The sequence below is a fragment of the Alosa sapidissima genome, chromosome 10 (assembly GCF_018492685.1).
Source record: "Alosa sapidissima isolate fAloSap1 chromosome 10, fAloSap1.pri, whole genome shotgun sequence".
Lineage (NCBI taxonomy): Eukaryota > Metazoa > Chordata > Actinopteri > Clupeiformes > Clupeidae > Alosa > Alosa sapidissima.
The window spans coordinates 25,660,118-25,672,493 of record NC_055966.1 but is presented as its reverse complement, the minus strand read 5'-3'; the positions used below and the strand labels follow the sequence as shown (position 1 = coordinate 25,672,493).

Below are 12,376 nucleotides of genomic sequence, written 5' to 3'. Positions count from 1 at the left end.
AATCCCGATCGTGTCATCTGGTGGAACTCCCATACAAGCATAATTACTATACAAATGCATCCGTAATGTCCCACCCGCATCCCCTATCTGCTGCGCAGCTGGTCGGTCTTTTTCAGAAGCTTGCACTTTCCCGCAGACAGCCATGGTAAAGCACATTAGGCTGCAAACCACACACACTCACACATAATGGCATTTGAATGAAACATATGGTTATGACTTTTAATCCGATTGTGAATAAAGACAATGATTTGGAATCAAAAGTAACATTTTTGACTATCAATATTTTCTTGGGTGATCTTAAGAACCATTGGGTGGGGCAGGGGAGGGGGGTCATGAAAGTATCTATTAGTAACTATTAGACTGTAGCTCATATGCTGGTGAAAGCAGTCTATTAAACATCTCACTCAATGGTTGTCATTCATTCTCAATGGTTGTCGGAGATACAAAATGAGAAAAGAAATAAAAAGAAAATGCAAATTATAAAACATAAAATAACCCATTTATGCATCATATTCAATGTAGGCTATGGCCTACTTACAACAAAACACGTATACAATCCGAGCTAAAAGCTGAGAACAGTAGCCTACATTGTGAGTCGAACAAAGATTTGGAAGAGCTTTTGCAAAAGGTTTATGGTTCGCGTAAAAAATGTGTTTTCCTGGGAGCTCTGGGATCCTTCACAGGCATTGTGGGGGCCACAGATACATCTTCGTGAAGTGAGGGAACCCTTGGTACTGCGAGGCCGTTTGGAGGCATGAAAGGTGTCCCTGGTGGGACATTGCTCGACGCAACAGCTCCGCTTTACAGACTTGTTGTTCCTCTACATTCATGGCTCATTATAGGGCAACCTGTTAAATCAAACCCCCGCATTAAGCTTGGATTGTAAAGATAAGCTGCAGTGAGAGTAAAATGGCCCAAGCCTATTTTTCTCTCAGCTCCAGAAACATCCTTCACCGGACCTATTCTCTGGACTCTAGACTGAGAAGTCCATAAAAAGTGTACTGGAATGCTCTGATAGAGTCCACAATATTGTTCTCCTATAAAGCTTCGACCATGTAATTAATGTTTCTTTTTTAAAAAGGGAGAGGACAATGCCACCGTTCAAGCTATTTAATTTCATTTAATTTTCCATCTCATTTGCTTCGAACACTGCTTTCACTTTCAACAGTGAGGCTTTGACCGTTCACCGTGCTTCACTGAGCTCATTGCTCCGTCTCACCCTCGCTTTTCCCAACAGCTCTAAGAAAACAGGGAAGAAAATGTCCCGTTCCCCTTTTGCGGGCAATTTATTTCACTTGGAGAACTTCAACTTTTGAGCCACAAGACAAGAATAAGAATCGCGCTGGCTGGTGTAAGAGGCGCAGAGGCAGGGCCCGCTATTCTGGAGTGGTTGGGAACCAGTCACAAATGGCAACATTAATAAATAACCTTCCGCACAGCCGGCCTCTGCATGCGCCTATTGATAAAATGGCTCGCGTGTCGTTCACGCTCTTTGACTCGTTAAGAGGCGCGAAGAGAGGGTTGAAGGGATGAAACAGTGGGGTACCTTTGCGTAAAGAGAGATCCCACCTCTGCATCTCCAATTACAGACTGTCATCGCGAAGTCGTCGGGGGCACAGGCAAGACATGTTCATAGCATGGATTTATCGCCCACTGCTTCTTGTTGCGCTCCCCGGCTTCTCTGTTGAAGCTTTCAGTCTTGAGATCAAAGAGGTCAAACCAAGTTTTAAAATCGTACAACCATAAAGCGACAGGAGGACGCTTTTACCATGGTGTTCAATAGATGTGGCCCTTAAAAATTCTAAGACAAGAATGAGATGCTTTCAGTTAAGCAGGGCCAGTTCTTCCCATGAAGGACACATAAAAAAGAGGAAGAAAAAAGAAAAAGAACAAAAAACAGGTAAACAGGTGTAAATTTTATATATATTATTATATTATAAAACAGGTGTTTATATATTACGTCAGAGAATGAGTAAAATGCTAGTGGAAACACCTAAACGAATCTTAAAATATATCCTCCAGAAAGTCCATATGTCACTGTTAACGAAAGTTGTTAAATCCAAATTCTAATCCAGTACCATAATAGATAGATAGATAGATAGATAGATAGATAGATAGATAAAAAAAAAATTTCTGCAATACCTTGACCATTATCAAAACTCATTTACGACACAAATTTGAATGAGTATAAGCTTGCCACTGAGCAAAATCATCTTGACAGACCTCCTGATAAGGACAAACCACAAGTGTGAAATGATAAGATGGTGGTTGTTTTGAAAGCTGTTGCTGTTTCTCTGGTGTTTCTCCCGTTGAGTACCTGCCCAAACCCAGCCCGGCACACGCCGGGAGTCAATAGAAGTTAACAAGTCTACCAAACATTCCTGCCTCTTTTGTTCAAGCAGGGAGACACAATGCAGCCAAGAGAGAGAATAAAGAGCTTTGAAGTATATTAAACTTAAAAGGATGCAGCCAAGTAGATTTAAAGTAGTCACTTATTTCCAAAACCCGGGTTCTATAGGAACAATGAAAGGGGGCTGAATTTATGGAGAAATTATACAGTGGATTTGTCACTTAAAATATCGGAACTGCCTGACGGACAAAGCCACATGCTGAGGATTAATGGCCGGCCCAGACCTTTGATTCCGCGCTCTCTTTTCTCTGCCCTTGACAAATTGGATTTTGGGGATGGGAAGGTCGCCTGGCCCATTGTCTCTCGGCCGTTTGGAGCTCTTCATTATGCGCGAGGGTGAGGGAAAGTCTCCATGTGACCATCTCGCGCGGAGTTTCCACACAGCTGCTGAGAGAGCGCAACTCTCTCACCCACCACCACCGCCGCCGCCGCTGCCGCGCGCGCACTGCTCGCCCTTGCGCGTTAATGTGCTGTGCCATGGGGGGCACCTTGCTCTGCTCCATTAGAAAAGCCGGATCAGATGCGCCAGCGCGTCACTTCGCAGGCGGAGATTAGCCTGGCCTCATCTCCCCGGTCTTGACTGCTCGTCTCAATCAGTCCCCCTTGCTTGGTCTTCCTGGTTCTGATCCGACTGCACGCAGAGCCAGCAATGCAAGCAAACAGGACACCCGCAATTAGCGTGTTTGCTGACTGCACCATCCCGGCCGGCATCAGGATAGGACCGGTGCCGGGTATTTTCAAGCTAGGGAAGTACGTGTCGGACCGCAAAGAAGTTGGACTCAAGAAAAAGGTAAGCACATTTTAAATGCCTTATAGATTTTCAGATAGAGAATATGGACAATTTTTGTAACATCATGCATAATGCACATGCATTGCCCTCTCACATTTTGGTCCAGTGCAAACAAGAATGTAAGGATGTAGACTATTTTCAATAACTTTAATGGCAGAAGTGTTCAGCATGTGTATTCTGCAACCAATAGCGATAAATCACAATAGATGGTATTGGTGACTACCATAATTTTTCTTTAAAAACGTAGTACTGTATTTTTACAGCATTATAAATATTTTCGACTTCTTAATATCCGTTTTTTCAGCTTTCTTTCACTGCATCTTTATTATAATTCATTATTGTTTATTATTTTGCTTAACATATATGTAATACTACTGCTTCTACTACTTAAAATAATAATAATAATAATAATAATAATGGTAATAGTAATAATTCCAATAATTCCAACGGCAATAATAATAATAATAATAATAGTAATAATAATAATAATGATCATAATAATCCTACATAACATTTAGAATGATAAAAAACAATAACTCCTATTGGTTAAAATCCTGGACAGGTAGCCTACAAATAAGGGGGAACTTTCTAAAAATCCCGATGCCTACTTGTCATAAGTAATCTTGCATTTGGGTATTAATTGGGTGGCGCTGTCGTGTTGGGAATAATTGAGCAACATTAACAGGACAACTTGTCAGTCTGTGCCTCTGCTTAACCGGCCTAATGGGATGAGCTGAGCCGTGGAGGAAGATTTCATGCCCCCAGTCCATCACATTTCACAGGCTCCTAACTCCAGCCTACCACTTCAATTTAATGTAATGCGGCTACAGAAAGATGCCTCAGAAAGATAATAGCCTCCAGCAATAATAATACAAATAATACACGCCAATTAAAAATAAAAACAACACATGAAAAATGAAATCTATTGCAAAAAGCGCAAAATTATAATAGCTTGAGGAAAGCCAATTTGATTAGCATTGCCTACACATTTATGTGATATTTTAAGTCCTAAATTAGGCCTATATGGTATCAGGCTAGGCTATTTATTATTAGACTAAAATCATTGTTTTGGAGAAAAAATATACAATCCTATGAAATTGTGAAAAAAAAAAAAATACAATCCGATCAAATAGTGACCCCACCCCTTTTTTTCTCACTTTGATGTCTAAAGTTATATGTTTCTCGTGGTTTGATAAACCATATAAATAGGCTCGTGCTATTTCTGCTGTCTGCTTGTGTGATTGATGCAGCTAAATGTAGCGCCCCAGGCCCCGCGAGATCATCAGGTGCAATCTCCGTGTCAAACGTCACGCTTTAATCTTTAATTTGCTTGAACAGTTTAGAAACGCTTTGACACTCCTCAAATTCGTTTCTCATATCAATTCAATTATATGGCACTTCGCCTTGGAAATGATCACCACTGTTTAATAGACCGAAAAAACATGCATTAACCACGCCTTTGTTACAGACACCTCTATGTGGTTTTAATGAACAACTGGGGACTTCCTATAAATAATAAACACCAAAAGCTTTGCGGGAAATTGTAATTTGATTAACAGCAACATACAAAATACAAAAACGAAGACAAACGTATAGATGCATTGATTCAACAAAAGACTAACATTTATTTAACGATTTTATTTGATGTTTTTTATTATTATTATTTATTAGTAGAGGTCATAATTTGTGGTTGAACTAATGTTGCCGCTTTCCTGGTAATATTTACAGATTCGCTTGGTGAGAGGGGATTTTGTGGATGAATCGGGCAGCCCTCTGCCGGACTGGATCGCGCTCATCCGTGCAGCCAGAAACAGCCAGGAGCAAAATCTTGAGGCCATTTCAGACTTACCTGGAGGACAGGTAGGCTACGCCATATGACACAGACACATAAAGAGAATGATATTTGCATTTGCACTATATAGACCTATATTGGCACTATACTCATTATTTTTCTTCCTCCCTTCTTTTCGTCCTTTCCTTCTTTCTTCCTTTCTTTGTCGCTCCACAAAAGATTTTCTATCGTGTGCTGAGGGAGATCCAGACAGGAGAAGAATTAAGCGTATGGTACTCAAACACACTTGCGCAGTGGTTTGATATTCCCACGACCGCTACTCCAACACACGACGAGAAAGGTAAATCCATTAAACTGCTCCTATTAAGTCTATTGTATCTGGCGACGCGCCAGATTGATGCAAAAAATAAGGCTATATAAGGCTATATATATCATTATATAATGTATATTATATCATTATTTTTTCTCATATTTATCATTTATTAAAATTATTATTGAAGCCTACACATGTACGCAAGAAAAAAGGTTTGATTCGTTTGCTCTGGGACAGGTTCCAAAGCTGGGGAAACAGTCTATCGATGTTGAAAACAATTGCATGAATGCACTTGAGTCAGTTTATGAGTGCTTGTGGGGATTTCATCAAAACAAAGAATATCTTCATATTGGTCACACGTTGGTACTGAATAGCTGACGTTTTTCGATGCAAAATACTACACACTAAAAGATTCATTATTCATTATATTATTTTTATGATTGCACCATTTCCTAAATTAATGCTGCACTTAACTGTATACAAATCTACAAAAAACAATAGTAGGACACCAAATAGTAGTCAAAAAATCGAGAAGACTATATGATGCCCAACACTTAATTACTTAGATGCAGGGCACAAATACGCGACACCAGCAACAAAATCCCATTTAAATCCGATTATAATGTATGATTGTTATTCGTAATCAAGCAAAAGAGACCCACTAATTGTTTATGTTAATTGAATATTGTGGCAGTTAGGCTGAAAGAGCTGGGCACCAAGGCCTGGAGAAGCAACAGATTCTGGCGCAGGCTACTTTTGTTTGTTTTGCGTTGCACTCCATCTAATGGACAGCCCTATCCATATGAATTTTAAACTAGACAACAATTATTACCTCACCATAATGTCCATTGTAACCAGTAATAGTGAATAGGGGAGAGGGGGAGAGGTTAACAAATGTCACTCCGTCATTAATATTCATGCATTTGGGAGCAAATACATTTCCGAATAAGGTGCTCTACGGTAAATTAGCTGGCTACATAAGCTTTTGTTGTCTAATGAATACTAACTTTCATGTGGGATGTATATTGCCCTGATTTGCGACGCAGGCCCCTGTGTGCGCTGCTCTGGGACCAATACACCGCGCGCTCCTTGACATACGCTGCTCTTTTCTCGAGCGTCAACAGATGGGCCGGCCTCATTGTCTTTCCCGACTTGCGATTTCAAGCCACAGCTGCTGTCACTTCCACGGGAAAGAGCACAGAGAAAGTCCCTATTCATTTTACTGCTTTGGGAGCGCCAGATTGGCCGGCGTTTGCTCTGTCGGCGGCTGTAATAAACAGCTAAGAGAGGGATTACAAAATCATTACATCAATATAATTGACCCTCTGATTGTTCAACCGGTGTCATGCCAGCGTAAAATGAAGTGGGTTAACACTAACGGTCACTTCATTAAATGTGTCAAGAGTAACTCAAAGGCCAATGGTATTTATACTTAACTGTATTTTTTACTTTATTTCCAGGGGAGGAACGTTTTATCTGTTGGTACTGTTGGAGAATCTTCAAATACCCAAACACGCTCAAAGCCCATGTTCATTTCCACTGCGCTCTGAGCAACGGCAGAGGATTTGTAAACAACGAACAAGCAAGGGGGTCTGAAAACCTTAGCAGGTCACCCAAATCAGGAGACATCCCCAACACCTCATCCTCGCCCAGGAACGGCCACCACACCTCTATCTCCGACTCCATCAAGCGAAACATGCCTTCCTCTCCTTTCCTCAACAAGGCGGGAATATCAAAGAAGTCCACATCTGAGGAGCAGGACAGGGCCCTCGATATGAGTGTGACCTCGGCCAGAAACCATCTCCTTGGCCTGAGCGGAACCTCTGCGGTACTGAGTAACATGGGTTTCCACCCTGGAGTACGCTCAGCATTTAAACCTATGGGACTGTCTAAGGTCACTCCAACAGAGGTGTCCAGAGAGGAGTCCACCGGGAAACCGAACAGCATTGGGTTCAATAAGCTTTTGGGGGGAATGAAGTCGACACGTTCACTGAACGAACCGGTATCTGGAGCTCATCCCTCCAAGTGCGTCCACCCCATTGACTCCACATCCCCCGTGGTGCCCTGTGCCAACACTATCCGAGGCTTTCCCTTGCTGCCGCACTTTGAGGAGACCTCCGCTTTCAAGCACGTGGAGGGGCGCATGCACTCGGGGCTTTCGCCCTCTCGCTACACTCAGATCTCCTCTGGGTTTCATTTTGAACGTTTTTCCTTGCCGCAGTTTGAAGGGGTGAAACCTTACAATGCAGACTGTAACATCCCACTGATGCCATTCACTGTGTACAATGGCGAGTTACTGTATAGCTCACCTTACTACCCATTTAAGTTTCACTTCAGCAATCTCCTCAAGTACCCGGAGTCAGTTTCCTACTTTGGCGCCCCTGGACTGAACCCCGATCTGAGCTCAATTACTAATATTGACAGGGAAATAGCCATGCATACACAACAGCTTTCTGAGATAGCTGTGGAGAAGAACCGGGCAAGGCTCGAGTCCATGCCCGCAGCCAACGCTGGTACCGGGAAGCCCAAAAAGGGACACCTTTGTCTGTACTGCGGTAAACTGTACTCACGGAAATACGGCCTGAAAATCCACATGAGGACTCACACGGGTTACAAACCGTTAAAGTGCAAAGTGTGCTTCCGACCTTTCGGTGACCCCAGCAATTTGAACAAACACATCCGACTGCACGCAGAGGGGAACACGCCGTACAGGTGCGAGTTCTGCGGGAAGGTATTGGTGCGCAGGAGGGATTTGGAGAGACACGTCAAATCAAGGCATCCAGGACAAACCATCAAAAAGACCGATGATAAGATAGATGACATGTACGAAGATCCGGAGCAAAAGAGCGACAATGACAGTGATGTTGATGTTTGCTTCACGGACGATCAAAGCGACCAAGAGTCCAGCAAAAATAATGATTGACAGTCTGGGCTCGCTACCTGTCAGATATGTTACTTGGCGTTTTGTACATGTACAGATTGCTGTAAATATAATTTATGAGACTATGAAATCCAAAAAATTGCAGTGACCGTTTTCTTTTTCCTAATAGGCTATGAGCCAAATGTTGTTGTCCATCATTGCAGATATTAGGCCTAATAATGGCACACGTTGAATTTGCTCAAATGAACGCTTTAAAATCTTTGAACTGACGGAACCATCTACTGTCCTATGCCCTAATTGGAACTGCACTTTAAGCGAGCAAGACATTCGGCAGAAACCTGTTGAGTTATCAGAGTAGCCTAGGCATAGCCTTCTCCCTCATCCATAGAAAAAGCGAAATATTTTAAAAAGCGTGTTTTGCCTCCAATAGTCTATTTAGTGAGCCCATGGCGAGTCCATCGCGTTTTTAACCTATTTTTTCAAGGTTCTGAACCACAATTTGTCCAAATTTGCACTTTGAGTCTCCAGGGCAGATACATAATTTAACATCATAGTCTACCAGTGCTGCGGGATATATTTTTTACAGATGGTTGATGTTAAAATAGTATTGGTTATGAAATGTTTTTAAAAGATTAGATGTAAAAATGTATAAAGTAAGTTTATTGACTGTTATTTGGAATTACGTGGTTTATGTTTATAAGTGATATTGTATATGAACATTTCTTCTTGTTTATCCCATTGTCGCTTTTTAAATAAAATTTAAGATAAGATAATATTTTTTTTCTCTTTATAAGGTTTACCAGGATAACATCAGTATGTCCGGCCATAGGCTGCAGTGGATAATATTTGGCTCAATTAAACAAGTTTAACAAATCAAATGATCACAATACAGAAGTGCTCATGAATATTAAAATCTTGAAAAGGTTCATGGCAAAGTATAGTTACTCAAGAGATCACTCAAGAGATCACTAGACTGACTGCAGACCTGCACATGATCGTTCGGGACATTGGTAAAAAAATAAAAAATCATTATGCAAAATGATATTTAGCAGAAGATCCTCAAGCCTACGTTTGACGAGTAGGCCTACGTCGTGTTGCTATTTGGAGTACTTTATACATGAATATAATTATTCAAAAGCCTAGTATAAATCCAAAAACTGTGAAAATTATGGATTAGTCTGTGATGAAATAACAGACGTTTAAGCGAAATACATTGGGTACTTGCGATGTCTGGGGATATTTGATTGCGCAGTTTAAAATTAAAAAAAATCTTAAGAATATATTTCCCGTTGTAGAACTGACGGATTAATTTTTTTTAAAAGCTTGGAATTGAACTATATCCTTAGGATGGCATGCTTGCAGAGGATTTGGCTAAAAGCAGTTGTCACAGCCTCAGGAACCAGGCAAAGTAACTAAACATTTATTGAACATTAGATTATACATATATTTCTTGAAAATAAGATAAGTTGTATTACATTTGTTGTGGTATTATGCAGAAGTGACTTATAAATGGTACAGTGGTATAAACACTCATGTAAAGACTCATGAGTAGCAGTGGACCAGGAGCGACACTGTCTTTAAAACCAGTTACCTGTATCTACTGTAGCATTTACCACGTTTAAATATGAAGAGCAGGCCTGTAGAAAATGACATTGTCATTCATTCTCACAAACCACACACACCCTACTCAAGCCATCTGCATCCTAAATACACGTCTTCAAACTACACTACATGGAATTGCCATACTGCAAGTACACACACTTTTAACCCCTCTTCTCTCTTATTAAATTATTTCTAAATCTTTCTTTCTTTATCCTTATAAATGACAGCTCTGCACAGGAAAGTGGAGCAGCTAAATGCACCACATGGTTTACAAGAGTATCTATATGTATCTGCAAATAAAATTGAGAAAAATTCGAATGATCACGGTGTCTCTGCTACAGAAAAAATTCTCAAATAAATAATAATACACTTTTTTTTTTTTTTAAATAGCCAATAGCTATGTCATGTAATACCATTCAACATCAACTTCAATCCCCTGTAATAGGATTTTCGATGAGAATGAAATCTGTTGTCAAGAAATACAGTGTCCCTGAATGAGGGCCTTTGGACGCCTGCTGCTGTTTCTGGGGAATGTTCTCTGAAGTGCTACGGTACCTGTAAGGCAAGGCTGGAGCGAAGATGATAGGGGAAAAGACCATGCCAACACCTTGCAGTTGCAGAACAACAGTATTTAGCTAGATGTCCAGTGTCTCAGCCATTAGAAATAAATGTATTTTCAAATATGGAAGCAGAGATGTGTGTATAAAAGTGCCTGAAATATTTCACTTCCGATTTCTATGTTGTCTGGTGTCAGATGCTACATCATACATACAGTGTGTATGTAACATAAGAAGCCCCACTGTCTGCCTTGGTTAAAAAAAAATTATTCAAGCGGCATTCACACCTGAGGTTTGCTCACAGGAAAAGTTAACTTCAGACAAATTGTTAAAAAAACAGCAAGCAAACATAATAAGAATACAAGAATGAAAACAAGCCCTCCAAGGCTGATACGGTATGGACATAATATTACAATGGCCACCTTCAGAGGGTGTGGGATGTAAGACAGAGAGATGTAACATAGACCTAAGGAACATTGAAGCCTGACACTGCACAAGAACACAAGACTATAACAACGAAACAACAATGTAAGTGGGGAATATATCTATTGCAACCAAACGCCGTAATAATGTATGTAATGTATTTTCCACAAACTAGCCATATAGATTTAATTGATACAGACACAATAGTCAGAGCCAACGTTTCATTAAAAAAAAGAAGAAGCAGACTATTGACCAACCACGAAGAGGGAGTTTCTTTAAGCATGTACATCATTGAGCCATTTTCAATCACCTCATTGCTACCCTTTCAGACTGTCCTCTGTCCTGTAGGTAGAGGTCCAGCAATCGAGGCAGGATGTTCATACCAGACCATGGTCCTATACACGCCATCCATCAATCAAAATAAAGCCTGCTTGTCATGACTGAGGGAAGGGAACAGAGGAGGAGGAAGGCTTCCTCATTTTAGTCAAGTGTCCTTAGATAGATGATAGATAGATATATACTTTATTGATCCCCAAGGGGAAATTCAAGCTATTTATATGCATTAGCATTTATATGTTTATTGGGGACAATTGGGAGTTAATGAATATGTTGTCATATCAAGCCATGGACTGGTTTATCTTTCTGACAGGTAAGACATTTCTGGAAAAACAAAAAAACAACAAGAACAATAATAAACTATTTTCATGAAGATATGTTCTAAGATATGTTATAATTCATCATCATCATCATCATCCACTGCACTCATAATGTAAATACAAGTGAAGATGATTAGTGAAGTGCTCAGTCTTCACAAGCATCCTTCATTTGTCTGTTTTTTCTATTTTTTCACAAATGTGAATTTGATATGACGTCCACAAACAAAACTGCATTTCCAGTACTGCTGGCTATGTACATTAGTGTATTATAAACATACATATACCTGCATTGTGTCTGAATGAAGATTTGGTCTATTATTTTTCATACAGTATTACATTTGTCTGTTTCTTCTCTCATGCTCTCAGTCTCTCAATTCAATTCAATTCAGTTCAATTCAAGAAAGCTTTGGCCTGAACATTTCAGTAACTTTATTGCCAAGGCTCAATTACATACACAGATAAAAGGACATGTTGAACAAAATTGAAAAAGTGGATAAGACAGTAAGAAGGAGCAACAACAAAAAAGGACAATTCTAATAATAATCATTTTTATAGTTTGGTATTTTGTTATTTTGTTTCGTGGGTATTCATGGTCTCACTGTGTGTCCCTCAGATTATGACCAAATCCTTGCTCTGTCTGAGAATGTATGGCAATTTTGCCTCATTTGTATGTGAAACTGAAGGATGATTGAACAGAATTTACTAAATTTTCTGATTTCCTCAAATTTAGTGCATTCTATTCTTTATGGCCCCAAGGCTACAGTGCAAACATGTAGCCTCTGCTCCCTGTGCAGCCAGGGCTGCTTGTGTCTGATTTTCAATTTTTCAATGGCGAGGCTGTGCTCACCGAGTCTGTACATAAGTAGCTGCCTATTCATTGCTTTAGGGACAAATAGCATTGTAATTTGAATTGTGTCTCACACACACACACTCCAACAAACATGTACTCTAT

At 40.2% G+C, this 12,376-nt stretch overlaps 1 protein-coding gene across 1 annotated transcript; it reads left to right on the top strand.

Moving 5' to 3' along the window:
- The first annotated feature begins 2,609 nt into the window (after positions 1-2,609).
- Positions 2,610-8,557, top strand: prdm13 (PR domain containing 13). Its single transcript, XM_042107316.1, has 4 exons — positions 2,610-3,200; positions 4,929-5,060; positions 5,212-5,332; positions 6,766-8,557. Exons 1-4 carry the CDS (start codon positions 3,060-3,062, stop codon positions 8,226-8,228), a joined length of 1,857 nt encoding a protein of 618 aa, XP_041963250.1. The 5' UTR covers positions 2,610-3,059; the 3' UTR covers positions 8,229-8,557.
- The last annotated feature ends 3,819 nt before the right edge of the window (positions 8,558-12,376 follow it).